Below are 19,170 nucleotides of genomic sequence, written 5' to 3'. Positions count from 1 at the left end.
ACTTCCCTCCCCTTACCTTAAAGCCATGTCCTCTTGTACTGAGCAGTGGTGCCCTGGGAAAGAGGCGCTGGCTGTCCACTCTGTCTATTCCTTTTAATATCTTGTACACTTCTATCATGTCTCCTCTCATCCTCCTTCTCTCCAAAGAGTAAAGCCCTAGCTCCCTTAATCTCTGATCATAATCCATACTCTCTAAACCAGGCAGCATCCTGGTAAATCTCCTCTGTACCCTTTCCAATGCTTCCACATCCTTCCTATACTGAGGCGACCAGAACTGGACACAGTACTCCAAGTGTGGCCTAACTAGAGTTTTATAGAGCTGCATCATTACATCGCGTCTCTTAAACTCTATCCCTCGACTTATGAAAGCTAACACCCCATAAGCTTTCTTAACTACCCTATCTACCTGTGAGGCAACTTTCAGGGATCCGTGGACATGTACCCCTAGATCCCTCTGCTCCTCCACACTACCAAGTATCCTGCCATTTACTTTGTACTCTGCCTTGGAGTTTGTCCTTCCAAAGTGTACCACCTCACACTTCTCCAGGTTGAACTCCATCTGCCACTGTTCAGCCCACTTCTGCATCCTATCAATGTCTCTCTGCAATCTTTGACAATCCTCTACACTATCTACAACACCACCAACTTTTGTGTCATCTGCAAACTTGCCAACCCACCCTTCTACCCCCACATCCAGGTCGTTAATAAAAATCACGAAAAGTAGAGGTCCCAGAACAGATCCTTGTGGGACACCACTAGTCACAACCCTCCAATCTGAATGTACTCCCTCCAACACAACCCTCTGCCTTCTGCAGGCAAGCCAATTCTGAATCCACCTGGCCAAACTTCCCTGGATCCCACGCCTTCTGACTTTCTGAATAAGCCTACCGTGTGGAACCTTGTCAAGTGCCTTACTAAAATCCATGTAGATCACATCCACAGCACTAGCCTCATCTATATGCCTGGTCACCTCCTCAAAGAACTCTATCAGGCTTGTTAGGCACGATCTGCCCTTCACAAAGCCATGCTGACTGTCCCTGATCAGACCATGATTCTCTAAATGCCCATAGATCCTATCTCTAAGAATCTTTCCCAACAGCTTTCCCACCACAGACATAAGGCTCACTGGTCTATAATTACCCAGTCTATCCCTACTACCTTTTTTGAACAAGGGGACAACATTCGCCTCCCTCCAATCCTCCGGTACCATTCCTGTGGACAACAAGGACATAAAGATCCTAGCCAGAGGCTCAGCAATCTCTTCCCTCGCCTCGTGGAGCAGCCTGGGGAATATTCCGTCAGGCCCCGGGGACTTATCCGTCCTAATGTATTTTAACAACTCCAACACCTCCTCTCCCTTAATATCAACATGCTCCAGAACATCAACCTCACTCATATTGTCCTCACCGTCATCAAGTTCCCTCTCATTGGTGAATATTGAAGAGAAGTATTCATTGAGGACCTCGCTCACTTCCACAGCCTCCAGGCACATCTTCCCACTTTTATCTCTAATCGGTCCTACCTTTACTCCTGTCATCCTTTTGTTCTTCACATAATTGAAGAATGCCTTGGGGTTTTCCTTTACCCTACTCGCCAAGGCCTTCTCATGACCCCTTCTTGCTCTCCTCAGCCCCTTCTTAAGCTCCTTTCTTGCTACCCTATATTCCTCAATAGACACATCTGATCCTTGCTTCCTAAACCTCATGTATGCTGCCTTCTTCCACCTGACTCGATTTTCCACTTCACTTGTCACCCATGGTTCCTTCACCCTACCATTCTTTGTCTTCCTCACTGGGACAAATTTATCCCTAACATCCTGCAAGATATCCCTAAACATCGACCACATGACCATAGTACATTTCCCTGCAAAAACATCATCCCAATTCACACCCGCAAGTTCTAGCCTTATAGCCTCATAATTTGCCTTTCCCCAATTAAAAATTTTCCTGTCCTCTCTGTCCTATCCTATCCTTTTCCATGATAATGCTAAAGGTCAGGGAGCGGTGATCACTGTCCCCCAGATGCTCACCCACTGACAGATCTGTGACCTGACCCGGTTCATTACCTAATACTAGTTCTAGTATGGCATTCCCCCTAGTCAGCCTGTCAACATACTGTGACAGGAATCCATCCTGGACACACTTAACAAACTCTGCCCCATCTAAACCCTTGGAACTAATCAAGTGCCAATCAATATTAGGGAAGTTAAAGTCACCCATGATAACAACCCTGTTATTTTTGCAACTTTCCAAAATCTGCCTCCCAATCTGCTCCTCGGTATCTCTGCTGCTACTAGGGGGCCTATAGAATACTCTCAATAGAGTAACTGCTCCCTTCCTGTTCCTGACTTCCACCCATACTGACTCAAAAGAGGATCCTGCTACCCACTCTTTCTGCAGCTGTAATAGTATCCCTGATCAGTAATGCCATCCCTCCTCCCCTTTTCCCCCCTTCTCTATCCCTTTTAAAGCATTGAAATCCAGGAATATTGAGAATCCATTCCTGCCCTGGTGCCAGCCAAGTCTCTGTAATGGCCACTACATCATAATTTCATGTATGTATCCAAGCTCTCAGTTCATCACCTTTGTTCCTGATGCTTCTTGCATTGAAATACACACACTTTAGCCCTTCTACCTTACTACCTTTATACCCTTTATTCTGCTGCTCTTTCCTCAAAGCCTCTCTATATGTTAGATCTGGCTTTACTCCATGCACTTCTTTCACTGCTCTATCTAAAGCCTAACTGAGAACAAGCTCGTCCTCCGCCTCTTCTCGTCGAAGCCTCTCGAGTCAAAGCCTCAAATCTCCACTCCTTCACTGGCCCACTCACTCACTGGCCGCTTTCCACAGGTTTCCACCGCTTTCATTGACATATAAATTGAAAGCAAACTACGAAGTACTTATAATTCTAGAACATAGAAAACCTGCAGCACAATACAGGCCCTTCGGCCCACAAAGTTGTGCCGAACACGTCCCTACCTTAGAAATTACTAGGCTTACCTATTGCCCACTATTTTACTAAGCTCCATGTACTATCTAAAAGCCTCTTAAAAGACCCTATCGTATCTGCCTCCACCACCGTTGCCGGCAGTCCATTCCACGCACTCACCACTCTCTGAGTAAAAAACTTATCCCTGACATCTCCTCTGTACCTACTCCCCTGCATCTTTAACCTGTGTCCTCTTGTAACAACCATTTCAGCCCTGGGAAAAAGCCTCTGACCATCCACATCAGCAATGCCTCTCATCATCTTATACACCTGTATCAGGTCACCTCTCATCCAAGGAGGAAAGGCCAAGTTCACTCAACCTATTCTCATAAGGCATGCTCCCCAATCCAGGAAGGATCCTTGTAAATCTCCTCTGTACCCTTTCTATGGTTTCCACATCCTTCCTGTAGTGAGGTGACCAGAACTGAGCACAGTACTCCAAGTGGGGTCTGACCAGCATCCTATATAGCCACAACATGACCTCTTGGCTCCTAAATTCAATTCCACAATTGATGAAGGCCAATGTACCATATGCCTTCTTAACCAGAGTCAACCTGCACAGCTGCTTTGAGCCTCCAATGGACTCGGACCCCAAGATCCCTCTGATCCTCCATACTACCAAGAGCCTTACCATTAATTGACCTACCAAAATGAACCACCTCACACTTATCTGGGTTGAACTCCATCTGCCGCTTCTCATCACAGTTTTGCGTCCTATTGATGTCCCGCTGCAACCTCTGACAGCCCTCCACACTATCCACAACACCTCCAACCTTTGTGTCATTAGCAAACTTACTAACCCATCCCTCCACTTCCTCATCCAGGTCATTTATAAAAATCATGAAGAGTAAGGGTTCCAGAACAGATCCCTGAGGCACCCCCACTGGTGACCGACCTCCATGCAGAATATGACCTGTCTACAATCACTCTTTGCCTTCTGCAGGCAAGCCAGTACCGGATCCACAATGTCCCCTTGGATCCCATGCCTCCTTACTTTCTCAATAAGCCTATTATGAATCTATTCTATTATGAATCTCTCATTTAGCAGAGTGGAGTTGTCACTCACCACACCAATACAATGCAGGATCCCTCAGCATGAAGAAAGTACTTAATTGCACAAGGAGAAGTGGTGGCCAACCCAACCAATTCTGTCAAGTACAGACACTTCTAACAGATAAACAAGTGACCAAAAAGATTAGACTATTCCCTGGATTAGGCTGTTCATTAACCGCTGCAGACCTAGCAGCCAGCAATTTAGGCATTTATACAACATGGTTTTTGGCATTTCATAATGGATACTGAAGTTCCTCAATCAGCAATTTCTGGTTTCTTAGGAATCTTTCCAACTATTCAACCAAAGAGCTCACATTGAATGAGGAACCACAAAAGATGCTATCAGCAGAATGTTTCCTTGTGAATGTTTGACCTAATGCTGTGATTTGGCATTATTTGGCAAGATTTGGCAAAATACCCCAAATATTACTGATGGATCAATGAGCCAAAAATGCCTTCAGAGTATCCGGTGTCGATGTTGGTAGGACCAGCCAGTTTTATCCACTAATTTTTTCAGCAGTAAAAGATAGCACATTAGAAAACCAAAGCTAATTGGAACAATACTATCTAAAAGTCCAAGGGGATAAAATAGTGAGGATAAATGAAAACCAAGAGCTCCAAATTGGCGAGTAAAGGTAGTTAGGAAAGGGGCCTTAATCTCTGGATTGCTGTGCCTGTGAGGGTAACAATGGGATGATTTGGCAGATGAATGTATGGCTGCTCAACTGCTGCAGGGGGCAGGGCTTCAGATTTCTGGATCTCTGGGATCTCTTCTGGGAAGCTATGACCTTGTACAAAAGGTACAGGTTACACCCAAACATGGGGGTGGGGGGCAATATCCTTGCTGGCAAGTTTGCTAGAGCTGTTGGGGAGGGTTTAAACTAATTTGGCAGGGGGATAGGAAACAGAGTGATAGGGCTGAGGATGGGGTAGTTGGTAGACAAACAGATGCAGTGTGTAGTGAGACTGTCAAAGGCAGCAGACGATACGGCAAAATTGTAATCAGTGGGTTAAGTTGCACTGTAACATGGGGACAAAATTGAGAAGGGTGACAAATACAGGACTAAAGGCGGTATATTTGAATGCACACAGTATACAGAATAAGGTAGATGATCTTGTAGCACAATTAGAGATGGGCAGGTACAACGGTTTGGGCATCACTGAATTGTGGCTGAAAGAACATCATAGTTGGAAGCTTACGAATTGTATTGGAAGGACTGGCTCATGGTGTGTCTCTGTTGGTAAAAAAAATGAAAAAATCTTTAGAAAGAGGTGACATAAAATCAGAAGATGTAGACTGGGAAAATCAGGTTGGTGCTGGATCCCAAGAGAGAAGTTGCAGAATACCAATGAGATGTGTTTTAGAACATCCCATGGTTGAGCCCACTAGGGGAAAGGCTATTCTGGATTGGTTATTGTGTAATGAACCAGATTTGACTAGGGAGCTTAAAGAATAGGAACCGTCAGTGATCATAATATGATAGATTTCACCCTGCAATTTGTTATCAGTTTGCAGATGAATTATTTGATTGGTAGGGGACACTTGCAGGGATAGTGACAGAACAGCAATGGCTGGAATTTCTAGAGGCAATTCAGAAGGCACAGGATAGATACATCCCAAAGAATAAGTAATATTCTAAAGGTAGGATGACACAGCCATGGCTGACAAGAGAAATCAAATATAACATGAAAACAAAAGAGAGGGCATATAAGAGAGCAAAAATTAGTGGGACGTTAGAGGATTGGGAAGCTTTTAAAAATCAACAGAAGGCAACTGAAAAAATCCATAAGGAAGGAAAAGATTAAATATGAAGGAAAGCTAGTCAATAATATAAAAGAGGATACCAAAAGTTTTGTTTTCAGATGTATAGAGTAAAAGAGAGGTGAGAGTAGGTATTGGACCACTGGAAAATGACTCTGGAGAGGTAACAGGGGACAAGGAAGACAGTAACAGTATGTCGGAAGGGGCAGAAGTGAGTGCAAATATTTTTACTAGGCAGAAGGTGCTTGGTAAGCTGAAAGGTCTGAAGGTGGATAAGTCACCTGGACCAGATAGACTACACCCCAGGGCTCTGAAAGAGGTGGCTGGGGAGATTGTGGCAATGATCTTTCAAGAATCCCTACATTCTGGCATGGTTCCACCAGAGGACTGGAAAATTGCAAATGTCACTCCACTCTTCAAGAAGGGAGGGAGGCAGGAGAAAGGAAATTATAGACCAGTTAGCCTGACCTCAGTGGTTAGGAAGATACTGGAGTCTACTGTTGAGGATGAGGTTGCAGGGTACTTGGAGGCACATGATAAAATAGGCCAAAGTCAGCATGGTTTTCTTAAGGTAAAGTCTTGCCTGACAAACCTGTTAGAATTCTTTTAAGAAATAACAAGCAGGATAGACAAAGGAGAATTGGTAGATGTTGCATACTTGGGATTTTCAGAAGGCCTTTGACAAGGTGCTGCACATGAGGCTGCTTAACAAGCTACGAGCCCCTAGTATTACAGGGAAAGATACCAGCATTGATGGAGGATTGGTTGATTGACAAGAGGCAAGGAGTGTGAATAAACAGAGCCTTTCCTGGTTGTCTGCCAGTAAATAGTGGTGTTCTGCAGGGGTCAGAGTTGATACTGCTTCTTTTTATGTTATTATGTCAATGATTTTAATGATGGAATTGTTGGCTTTGAGGCAAAGTTTGCGGACAATACAAAAATAGGTGGAGGGGCAGGTAGGGTTGAGGAAGCAGGGAGACTGCAGAAGACTGAGATTGGGAAAATGGACAAAGTAGTGGCAGATGGAATAGCGTCAGGAAATGTATGACCATGCAGTTTGGTAAAAGGAACAAAAGCGTTGACTATTTTCTAAACAGGCAGAAAATACAAAAATCTGAGGTGCAAATGGACTTGGGAGTCCTTGCGCAGGTTAAGCTGCAGATTGAGTCAGTGGTGAGGAAGCCAAATGCAATGTTAGCATTCATTTCAAGAGGACTAGAATACAAAAGCAAGGATATTGAGGCTTTATAAGGCACCGTTAAGGCATCACTTAAGAGTACTGTGAGCAGTTTTGGGCCCCTTAACTTGAGAAAGGATGCGCTGACATTGGAGAGTTCAGACGAGGTTCACGAGAATGACTTCAGGAATGAAAGGGTCATTGTACGAGGAGCATTTGATGGCTGTGGGACTGTACTCACTGGAATTTAGAAGAATGAGAGGGGATCTCATTGAAACCTATCGAATGTTGAAAGGCCTAGATAAAGTGGATGTGAAGAGGGTATTTCCTCTAGTGGGTAGTCTAGGACCGGATGACACAGCCTCAGAATAAAGAGATGTCCATTTAGAAAGGAGATGAGGAGCAAATGCTTTAGCCAGAGGGTGGTGATCTGTGAAATTCAGTGCCACAGGCGGTTGAGGAGGCCAAGTCATTGGGTGCATTTAAGGCGGAGGTTGATGGGTTTTGATCAGTTAGGGCGTGAAAGGTTACAGGGAGAAGGCAAGAGAATGGAATTGAGAGAGAAAATGATGGAGCAGACTTGATGGGCCAAATTCTGCCCCTATCTCTTATAATCTATGGTCTTAATTGAACAAGAAATGAACTAGAAATAGAACAAGATCATAAAAATCTTGTGATATAGGTATTGTTCAGGAAGGTACTATAAATACAAATTAAAAAAATTATTTTCCTTGGATATACTCCAAAGCATTTAAAAAACCTTCTAAGTACAAACATATAGGAGAAATCAATGAGTGGTTAAGATATTTTAAAAAGTAAAATATGCTGAAAGATGTTTCTTGGCCTAGATTTAATTCACTGTCAAAGGTCTTGATGCACAATTATGATTGATATGCAAAAATTTGATATCAGTAATGACATTACACTCCCATTCTTAAACGCAACAGCATGCATTTCATACCTGTTCCAGGTGATTTGGACCACTTCATTTTCTATGTCTTCTGCCAACCCTTTCTCCAAAGGTTCTGCAATCATTGTAATCTTATTCCTTCCAAAGAAAAAACATTGATAGGAACAACAGTGTTTGTTAACACTGCACACATTTTTAAAAACTTACTTACAATTATTATTCTCTGTATTCTTTTCCTGCTTTCTGTGAATATATTGCCATCTTCAACCAGATCACTAATACTTTCCAGGTTGTTAGCTTAAATGTACAAAGCAAATGTCCTGAATCAAAGTCTCTTTGCTATTTACTTTTCAGCACTAGCAGTACCAAAATGCTGAGAATAATATTTCAGAAGGACTGAAAAAACTCAGAAGGTAGGATATTATAATACGTGAGAATTGTTAAAGTTATGAGATCTCCTTCAGTTTCTACTTCTAACACCACCCATTAATTGGAAATTATCAGCATTTATTTAGAAAGTTGCTTGTTTTCTGGAAATTCAAAAGATGATAAAGTAGATTTATGCTAAACAATGCCAAATAATTACCTACATAATAGAAAGTCAAAAACTAAGGGCATTACTGCTAAATCATTGTTGTGATCTGAAATATAGCCTATGTTGTTATCTGTAATCAGGTATCTCAGTAGTCCTTCCATTGCCTATTTACAGGCAACAAAGAAAAAAAAGCAGGTAGGATTACAATTGTTTCCATTACACAATCTGGGAGCACAGACTAAACTTTCAAGCTACTGTTAGATAGTTGAATGAAACACATATGGTTACAAATTATAAAGGATCATGCTCCTGTGCCATTAATAATACCTTCTGATGGTTGGTTTATGCTCACCTGGTAGGAATTGCACACTAACTTATATGTGACCTAATTCAGTTGGGTATTTTTGCAATTATAAAGACACTTAATTAAAGTAATGTAAATGGTAAACCTCTTCTACAGAAATCTAGGCTCAAAGATGAATACAGGCAATGTCAGTACATCAAGCAATTCACAAACTGAGCTGTAGACTTAAGAGTATCTGAAATCCACGAAATAAAGCTTTATTGTAATTATAATTATCTGGATAGACAGGGACTGATTAGGAACAGTCAACATGGATTTGTGCGTGGAAGGTCATGTTTGACAAATCTTATTGAATTTTTTGAAGAGGTTACGAGGAAAGTTGACGAGGGTAAAGCAGTGCATGTTGACTATATGGACTTCAGTAAGGCCTTTGACAAGGTTCCTCACGGAAGGTTAGTTAGGAAGGTTCAATCGTTAGGTTTTAATATTGAAGTAGTAAAATGGATTCAACAATGGCTGGATGGGAGATGCGAGAATAGTGGTAGATAACTGTTTGTCAGGTTGGAGGCCAGTGACTAGTGGTGTGCCTTAGGGATCTGTATTGGGTCCAATGTTGTTTGTCATATACATTAATGATCTGGATGATGGGGTGGTAAACTGGATTAGTAAGTATGCAGATGATACTAAGGTAGGTGGCGTTGTGGATAATGAAGTAGGTTTTCAAAGTTTGCAGAGAGGTTGAGGCCAGTTAGAGTGGGCTGAAAGATGGCAGATGGAGTTTAATGCTGATAAATGTGAGGTGCTACATTTTGGTAGGAATAATCCAAATAGGACATACATGGTAAATGGTAGGGCATTGAAGAATGCAGTAGAACGGAGTGATCTAGGAATAATGGGTGCGTAGTTCCCTGAAGGTGGAATCTCATGTGGATAGGGTGGTGAAGAAAGCTTTTGGTATGCTGGCCTTTATAAATCAGAGCATTGAATATAGGAGTTGGGATGTAATGTTAAAATTGTACAAGGCACTGGTGAGGCCAAATGTGGAGTACTGTGTACAGTTCTGGTCACAGAATTATAGGAAAGATGTCAACAAAATAGAGAGAGTACAGAGAAGATTTACTAGAATGTTACCTGGGTTTCAGCACCTTAGTTGCAGAGAAAGGTTGATAACAAGTTAGGTCTTTATTCTTTGGAGCGTAGAAGGTTAAGGGAGGACTTGATAGAGGTATTTAAAATTATGAAGGAGATAGAGTTTTTTTATATAAAAAAATTATTTTATGATGTATGACCTATCTTTAAATTTTTGATTACAGAGTGGTATACCTTTGTATTATGCTATAACATTTTGATCAATTTTATTACAATATATGAATGTACACAAGTTATGTTGAGATGTATCTATGTGTTGCACTCTGTAAATCTTGTTTTTTTTCTTCTGAAATAAAAATATTGTAAAAAAAAAGATAAGAGTTGACGTTGATAGGCTCTTTCCATTTCTTCTGAAATAAAAATATTGTAAAAAAAAAAGATAAGAGTTGACGTTGATAGGCTCTTTCCATTGAGAGAAGGGGAGATTCAAACAAGTGGACATGAGTTGAGAGTTAAGGGGCAGAAGTTTAGGGGTAACACGAGGGGGAACTTCTTTACTCACAGAGTGGTAGATGTGTTCCAGTTTAAGTGGTAGAGGCAGGTTCGATATTGTCATTTAAAGAAAAATCAGATAGGTACAGTCGACCCTCCTTATCTGCGAGGGATTGGTTCTGGGACCCCTTGCAGATACCAAAATTCGCAGATGCTCAAGTCCCTTATTCAACCTGTATCAATGCGGTGGATCTTAGGACCCAGCGGAACCCAAGACCTTATTTAACCTGTCTCAGTGCGATGGACATTAGGACCCAGCGGCAGAGATCTGAATCCGCAGCGTTTCTGTTCACGAAAATAATCACGATAACGATTGAAAATAAAGTGGAAATAATAAAGCAATCGGAAAGAGGTGAAACACCATCGGTCATTGGAAAAGCGTTAGGCTACGTCGGTCAATGATCGGAACAATTTTAAAGGATAAAGTGAGAAAGGCTGTGCCCCGATGAAAGCTACAATTATTACTAAGCAACGTAGTGGTTTAATTATTGGGTTTTGGGTTTTTGATCCTCCACATCAACTCGGCACGGTGGAGAGCGCACTCCATAGCAATCTGTCACTAGATTGAACTCGGGAACTTCCCGAGCCCGGCGCTGAAACATATGTTCTTAAGTGTTTTATATGCACAGAAAGGTAAAATATATACTATATACGAATGCAAACGTTTGACTAACTGGCGTTAAATAATACTGGATGTACCTGTTCCGACTTACTTAGTAAGAGAACTTCCAATTTTTTTCGATCCCGATCCACGATAACCTACGCACATCCTCCCGTATACTTTAAATCATCTCTAGATTACTTATAATACCTAATACAATGTAAATGCTATGTAAAATAGTTGTTATACTGCATTGGTTAGGGAATAATGACAAGAAAAAAAGTCTGTACATGCTTGAACAACAAGAGCTGGAAGAGCACTTCCGGGTTTTCGCGATTCGCGGATGTGGAATTCGCAGATAAGGAGGGCCAACTGTATATGGACAGGAAAGGAATGGATGGTTATGGGCTGAGTGCAGGTCGGTGGGACTAGGTGAGCATAAGCGTTCGGCATGGACTAGAAGGGCCGAGATGGCCTGCTTCCATGCTGTAATTGTATTGTCTATACTTGACAAGTTAAATAGAGACTTAGCAAACAGGGATATCAGAGTTTCTGCGGAACAATCAGGTGGAAGTTAAGTGTTGCCAATTCACTACTTGAGGAAAAAGTGAAAATTGATTGTAAAAGTTTATTAATCCTTTTCATTTGATCTAACAACATAGTAATGATCAAAACAGAAACAGCTTGCAGGTAAAATAAAATGATTCACTTTCTGCCTTAAAAGTAATGAAAGTTACTAAGTATTGTAAATGGACAAAGTGATTCCAACAAATACAAGAAACTCACTTTTTGTTGGGTGTCTCTGCAAAACATTTCAGAGATGAGGTTTCCACAACAGTTTCACAGAACGTTACAACAGGATCAGCCACCTAGGAGGCAAAAGAATTTTGTAGATAGGAACAATAATTTTACTTGAAGTGCACTGTACAACTAAAGCCATTAAATAGAATTTCAGAAAGGCAAAGTTTGTGCAAACGTGGTGAAGACTTCAGAAGGTAAGCTGGAAGGAGCTGCTTGACGTTGAGTCAGTTGAGGAACAATGAGTTTGATAATACATGCACTGCAGGAAATGTTCATACCCAAGTTTGGAAGAAGCAATAAAAACAATAGCTCAACGACATGGATGAATAGATATATATAAAAATTATTGAACAGACAGCTATATAAGGAATACAGAAAATATAGTAATGCTGTTAAATTGTAGGTTATATGAAAATATGTGAGCTACAGTCAAGAGGGAAATTTGGATTGAGAAAAGACAGGCTGAGAAGTATATTGTTGATAATGCCAAGATTGACCCCAAGAGATTTTTTCAATACTTTAGTAGTAAAGAAAAGTCAAGGAGGAAGTTAAGTGCATTAGGAATAATAGTGGGGTTTTAAACTATGCAGAGAAGAGCATAGCAGATACCCTTAACTCATCACAAACAAGAGAAAATCTGCAGATGCAGATACAGTCGATATATAACCCCTAAAATATATTTTTCAAAAGTCATTGAAGACTGATGAAATCTTCAGGGACTGGAAATGGGCTAACTTTGTCCCAGTATATAAGAAAGATGACCACACTGACCCTGGTAACTATCGACCAGTAAGCTTAACATGTATCGCAGGTAGGATAATGGAAACAATAATAAAAAATGAAATGGAAAAGCAGCTGATAACAGGTATGTTAGCAGAAAGCCAGCATGGATTCAGAAAGGGGATAATCGTGTCTTACTAGTATGCTGGAGCTCCATGAAGAGGCAACTAAAATTTATGATAGCAATAGAGCGGTTGATATAATTTACTTGAACTTTCAGAAGGCTTTTGACAAGGTACCCCACGAGAGGTTAATAATCAAATTACAAGAGATAGGGTTCAGTGTAAGGTGTGCGAATGGGTGCAGAATTGACTCAAAAACAGTAAACGAGTTATGATGGGAGTATCATTTTCACACCTAGAAGATGGTATAAGTGGGGTTCTGCGGGGATCAGTTTTGGGGCCGCTACTGTTTTTAATTTATATGATTTGGATGAGCACATAACAAATAAACTAATAAAATTTGCCAATAACACAAAATTAGGGATGGGCTGATAACATTCAGGCAGCAGAATCAATATAGTTAGATCTAAGCAAAATCCAGATGTTGGATCTAAACAAAATCCGGATGTGGGCAGATAAATGGCAGACAAAATTTAAAGTAAAGTGTTAGATATAAATATAGAATGGGGGGTGGTCTTGAGTTAGAAAGTGCACTGTATAAGAAGGATTTGGGTGTCCTGGTAAACTCACCACTATGAACATCTAGACAATGCACAGAAGCGATTAGGAAGTTTAATAGAATGTTGGGCTATATAATGCACTCAGTGGAGTTCAAGAGAAGAGACATTCTCCTTAAGCTGTATAATGCGCTTGTGAGGCCACATTTGAATACTATGTACAGTTTTGGTCTCCACATTGTGTGAGGGATGTGAAGGCACTGTAAAGTTCAGAGAAGGGCAACTAGACTCATTCCAGGTCTGCAGGGTATGAGCTGTGAAGAAAGATTGAAAGAATTAAATCTTTCAGTCTAAGTAGATGTAGAATGAGAGGAGACATGATAGAAGTGTTCAAAATCATTAAAGGTTTAAGTAAAGTGGACACCAGCTACTACTTCAAAATCAATCCATCAACAAGGACACAGGACCATTGGTAGAGACTGGTTAATGGGAGATTTCAGACAAACATCAAGAAGCATTTCTTTACACAATGAGTTGTGGACACATGGAACAAACTACCTAGTTGTGTAGTTGAGAATAGTACCTTAGAGACTTTCAAATCTAAACTTATTAGTTATTTCAACACACTTTGTGAATAGGAATTTTGCATGCTTCGTTGGGCCAAATGGCCTGTTTTTGTCAAAAACATTCTAATGTTCTAACTGCCATCAAATACTCAAATATACATTAGCTATGAAGTCACAATCAGTGAATTTGCATTACCTTTATATCAATTTCAGAATACATCTTCCTGAGGTCATGCATTACACAGTCCAGGTAGAGTTCTCCAGTTCCCAATATTACATGCTCCCCAGACTCCTCTACCTTAAATCAGAAAATAACTTGGGTAAGTGATCAATTACTATTAGTGAAAAATTTAAATGCTCACTTCACACTTTGATGAAAATGGTAACTTTACATTACTATGAGTTTTATTAAAATACAGGGATATTTTTGTGTGTCATGTATAATTGTACTCCATTAGAAATACCATAGAGATAATTCAATTCCGCTGTGGTTTTCAGCACAAATATTAGAGAAATCTGGATAGCTTATAAAACATATAAATACAAGTACACAATAAGAAAATGGGAACATTTTTCCATATCCCTGTTTCTTGATTACTTATTTTATTCATCACCATACTTAATACTTTCATTGATCCAGCTTCCACCACATGCTGGGCAGAGAATTCCAGATTCACCATCCTGTGAGAAGAAATTCCTACATACCTCAATTTGGAATGACTAGCCCCTTAGCTTGTAGTTATGTCCCTGTGTCAGAGATTTCCCCATTACTGAAAACACTCCAAACATATACCCAGTCAAGCATTCTTATAAGTTTGAGTAACACCACTGCTTATTATTCCAAACTTCAAGTAATAAAATCCCAAACTATCTCTTTAGAAGGACAATCTTCACATCCCATGAAATAGTCTAGTGAATCTTTGTACTGCCTGTAAATGTTAAATTTTAAGGTAAACAGATTGAAATTACACAGAAAATTACACGTAATGCCTCATCAATGTCCTGTACAATTTCAACAAAACTTCCCCATTTTTCAGCTCCAACCCTTTGCCAACATGACATTTTGCCTTCTTAACTACTTGTTGGAAAAGCTGCCAGCTTTTGTAGCAAAGACAGAAACACTCAGATTTTTACTGATGAGAGTTCAAACCAATTTAGTTTTGTTTCCTATTGGCATTGTCATGCCATGGTAAAAACAGAAGTTCAAAAGTAAATTTATTATTAAATATGTCACCATACACTACCTTGAGATTAGTTTTTGTAATACAGCAATGAGTATTATTCAGAAGTTTATAATTTCTCTAAATGCTTCAGTAAACAGAACAAAACTCAACATACTTTCACAAGTGCTAAAGGATGGAATCCGATTTAATATCACCAGCATACATCATGAAATTTCTTAATAGTAATCGAAATTTGTTGATAGTAAATTTAAGTAAAAGTACCGCAATAAACATTTTCATGTGAATAATCAGAAACCAATAAACTTTGCTTTCACTCACTGACTTGTAGTATCAAGTGGTCTTTGAATGTAGTTTACTATGACAATGTAAATATTGAATGCTGCCATAAACAATACTCCTATTGTTAGAACCATGGAACACTACAGCACAGTACAGGCCCTTCAGCCCTCCATGTTGTACCCACCCATATAATCCTTACGAAAAGTACTAAACCCACACTACCTCATAACCCTCCATTTTTCTTTCATTCATGTGCCTGTCCAAGAGGTTCTTAAATACCCCTAATGTTTTAGCCTCCACCACCATCCCTGGCAAGTCATTCCAGGCACTCACAACTCTTTGTGTAAAAAACTTACCCCTGATGTCTCCCCTAAACTTCCCTCCCTTAATTTTGTACATATGCCCTCTGGTGTTTGCTATTGGTGCCCTGGGAAACAGGTACTGGCTATCCATCCTATCTATGCCTCTCATAATCTTGTAGACCTCTATCAAGTCCCCTCTCATTCTTCTACGCTCCAGAGAGAAAAATTCCAGCTCTGCTAACCTTGCTTCATGATTTGTTCTCCAATCCAGGCAACATCCTGGTAAATCTCCTCTGCACCCTCTCCATAGCTTCCACATCCTTCCTATAATGAGGTGACCAGAATTGAACACAATACTAGAGTTGCAACATGACCTCTCTACTCTTGAACTCAATCCCCTTGTTAATGAAGCCTAGCATCCCATAGGCCTTCTTAACTACTCTATCAACCTGTGCAGCAACCTTGAGGGATGTTAGCTACCACATTCCAAAATATAGCTCAGATTTCAACTTCACACTGCAAAATGAATTGAAATCCACATTTCCTAAACCAACTATAACAAGAAACGCTTGCAACAGGAACTTCAGTTAAATATAATAGACAATTAAACTTGAAACTTGAACTACAAATGTGCAATAAAATGAATAGGTTTAAAATCTGCTTACATTTTTCTATTATATTTGAGCCTAGACCCATCACTTCTCTTCTATACAATATGTGCAGGTAACCTTGCACTACAAGTATTGTAAATATTAGCTAAATCAACAGAGTACTTTCAGTTTATCTAAAATATAGATTAAACTATTAACTATTAGTAAGATGGCAGCAGCTTCTAACGCAGTGGCCACTCCACATCAAAGGCATATTTGTTTGTCTAGCACAGGGGTGTCAAACTCATTTTAGGTCATGGGCCGGATTGAGCAAAATGCAGCTTCATGCGGGCCGGATCAGTCGGATGTGTGCGAACGCAGCTTTCGTTGCCTCCGTTTTTTCAGCCTGCTCTCATGTGTCTCAGTCTCTGCTATAACTACAAAGTGTTTCACTTTACAAATTCCGTTTCTTATGAAGAAGACTGCCGAATAAACACTAAAAACCCTGAAAACCTGGTAGCTGAATAAACTCAGCATTAGCCATATCATACGCCATAGGCACTTCGATTACTGGGGCCAGCTTTAATAGTAATTAGATATTATCTCGCGGGCCAAAGATAATTCCACCGCGGGCCGGATTTGGCCCGCGGGCCTTGAGTTTGACATATATGGTCTAGCATGTCTCTTTTAAGATCACAAGTCACTGCTGGATACCAAGAACATCAAGTACTGCAGAACTATCTCATCAGCGAATTGCTTGATAGCAATGGAGCTGGACTTATTGTATACTGTTGTTGTGTTGTCGTCTGGTCTTGTTGCATATGGTTGTTCTGAGATGGTGAGAAGTCCAAAAAGGTGCGAGTGATTGTCTTGGATGTTTTTATTTTGCTCATAAGAACCTGTTCGACATTAGTAATGTAGAATACTGCAAGTCTGATTCACTGACTCTTTGGCGAGACCAAAGGCAAAGAGCCACGTTGTCTCAGTTGTTGGACAGACAAGACCTGTTGCAGGCACCAAAGGTGGTGTGTGCTGCTGGATTTCATATTGGGTGGGGGGGATGACCCCCCTCTTGTCGGTGCTGTCCTCTGGTGCTTGCTCGATTGTAAGTACTAGCTGGACCAGGACAACTCAGGGACTTGGGGTATATTATTTTTTTCTCATTGTGACTGTATATTTTTATGAAATCATAACTATATGTGCTATCTGTGCTACGTGAAGTGTGCTGTGGGTGATGTAGTTTGCACCTTGGCCCCGGAGGAACACTGTTTCGTTGGCTATATTCATGTATGGTTGAATGACAATTAAACTTGAAATATGGTCCTCAAGTTAGGTATCAGTTCTAAACTAATGACACATGCATTTTTTGGAGAATATACAAATGTTTTCTGGACAGTGGTGTTGGATTCATACCTTAGTAGTTAGTGATGGGTAGCTTTTGTTGACTTTCCTTAAGCCATCCAACATTTTTGGAAGCTCAGATGGATTGACAGGTTCCACAGCTATTTTAATGACAGATGCTGTATTAAACTTGAGAGGCCTGAAAATCTGAGCCTGAAATTATTAACAGTCCAGCGATTAGTTAAACAGAATTTACCACATTAACATTTCAAACAAAGGAACTTGGCATACATGACACATCTTGATTCCAGCTTAAAAAATAATTATTGTTTCCAAAGCTCTTTTACCAAACGGTTAAGTGAAACCGAAGAAATTTAGCCCAATTGTGTCATCTGTCAGAGTACATATCAATATCAACAATTATTATTCCAAATGGATCAGTGACAATGACGCACATTGTAACAGGTAGATTTTATCTTTTCTATATAAAAGATTAAGATAATTTATTAAACTCCATTTTTTCAAACCGGATTTATATGAAACCAAAATGTGTTACCTCATCGTTTCCTCTTGGTTCCGTTATAGTAGCCGTCTTTACAATAGGTTGGTCGACTCCTTCTATGAGCACCCAGTTACCAGCTGGAACTCTGTTAACCTCTATGTGATACCTTAAAAGTTAAGTTATAACATTTTTAAAACATTCATAAACAAGTGACTTAATTGCTTCACCAATGCATAATCTGAGAATTTCTTTCTATTAATTAAAAACACATACTTAACAAATGTACAATAATTTAAAATCATAACACTCAGTTTGATTGTCATATAGGATGCAAATTGTAACCATGGTCACCTTAGCACACTGGAAAACTGAAATCCTATGCTAGATATTAATGACATTTATATATCACCTTCCATGTCTCTGCTGGAGATTTGGAAGTATTGTGCAATGGTCTATTGTGCAATCACTGTTACAATGCAGGAAACCAAGATCCAATCCCAATTCCATCCAAACCATAAACTGATGTCCTAGCATTTCCAAACAGTGAATTTATACCATCTAGGCAACTCCTACAGTCAGGATGAATTAGATTAACTCACATTCAGAAAATGTTGTGTAAACAATCAGTTGGGAGTGCGGGGAGTGACTTGCAAAATGTTTAAGGGGTAAAGAAGTTAAAGTAAAATTGGAAAGTTAGTCTGTAACACTGAGCCATTCCCAGATCTATTGGCATGACAAGCTTTAGGAAGAAAGGTCACTACTCAAATACCCATTTAGCTTTGAATAGCAGTAATATGCAAAATCCTCTTCCAAGTTCCAATTTTATACAGTTAGCATTGTTAAGCAAGCTATAGCATTTGTATGCCATACATCAGATTCTGGAAATCGATTACTCCAAGCTCTGTCAAGAGGGAAGAAATTACTAAGTGGAAAGACGGAATGATTCAAGAATGTTTTTCAACCTCCTTGAAAAGATGCAAGATCCCAAATGACTCCAGGGAAATGACTCCTGGTCCTTGAAAGTTCATTGTCAGTGGGAGTATCCGGCATGGCAGAGAACCTCAGATCCATGTGTCAGAAGCACACAGAAGTCTAGCACAAAAGATGGACGTGTCATAATTAACCCACCCACCCATAACATCAGTCATTTCTTGATCCACTGTGGAAGAACCTCGTCACATTATTACCTAAACAGTCACTTCAGAATTGGATTGGAAGCAAAGGACTGCCTAAG

General features: G+C 40.1%; 1 protein-coding gene across 2 annotated transcripts in view; it reads right to left on the bottom strand.

The window, feature by feature from the left end:
- Positions 1-19,170, bottom strand: part of eftud2 (elongation factor Tu GTP binding domain containing 2) — a 117,280-nt gene that overhangs the window by 40,316 nt on the left and 57,794 nt on the right. For both annotated transcript variants that reach the window (XM_073071725.1, XM_073071726.1), the window contains exons 17-21: positions 17,991-18,102; positions 17,507-17,647; positions 13,935-14,036; positions 11,759-11,841; positions 7,943-8,029 (exon numbers count right to left, since the gene is read on the bottom strand). In XM_073071725.1, coding sequence (XP_072927826.1) covers positions 7,943-8,029; positions 11,759-11,841; positions 13,935-14,036; positions 17,507-17,647; positions 17,991-18,102 — 525 coding nt within the window. The remainder of the gene's footprint in view (positions 1-7,942; positions 8,030-11,758; positions 11,842-13,934; positions 14,037-17,506; positions 17,648-17,990; positions 18,103-19,170) is intronic.

This window comes from Hemitrygon akajei, chromosome 18 (assembly GCF_048418815.1).
Source record: "Hemitrygon akajei chromosome 18, sHemAka1.3, whole genome shotgun sequence".
NCBI classification, from domain to species: Eukaryota; Metazoa; Chordata; class Chondrichthyes; order Myliobatiformes; family Dasyatidae; genus Hemitrygon; species Hemitrygon akajei.
This window is presented reverse-complemented; position numbering and strand designations above follow the sequence as displayed.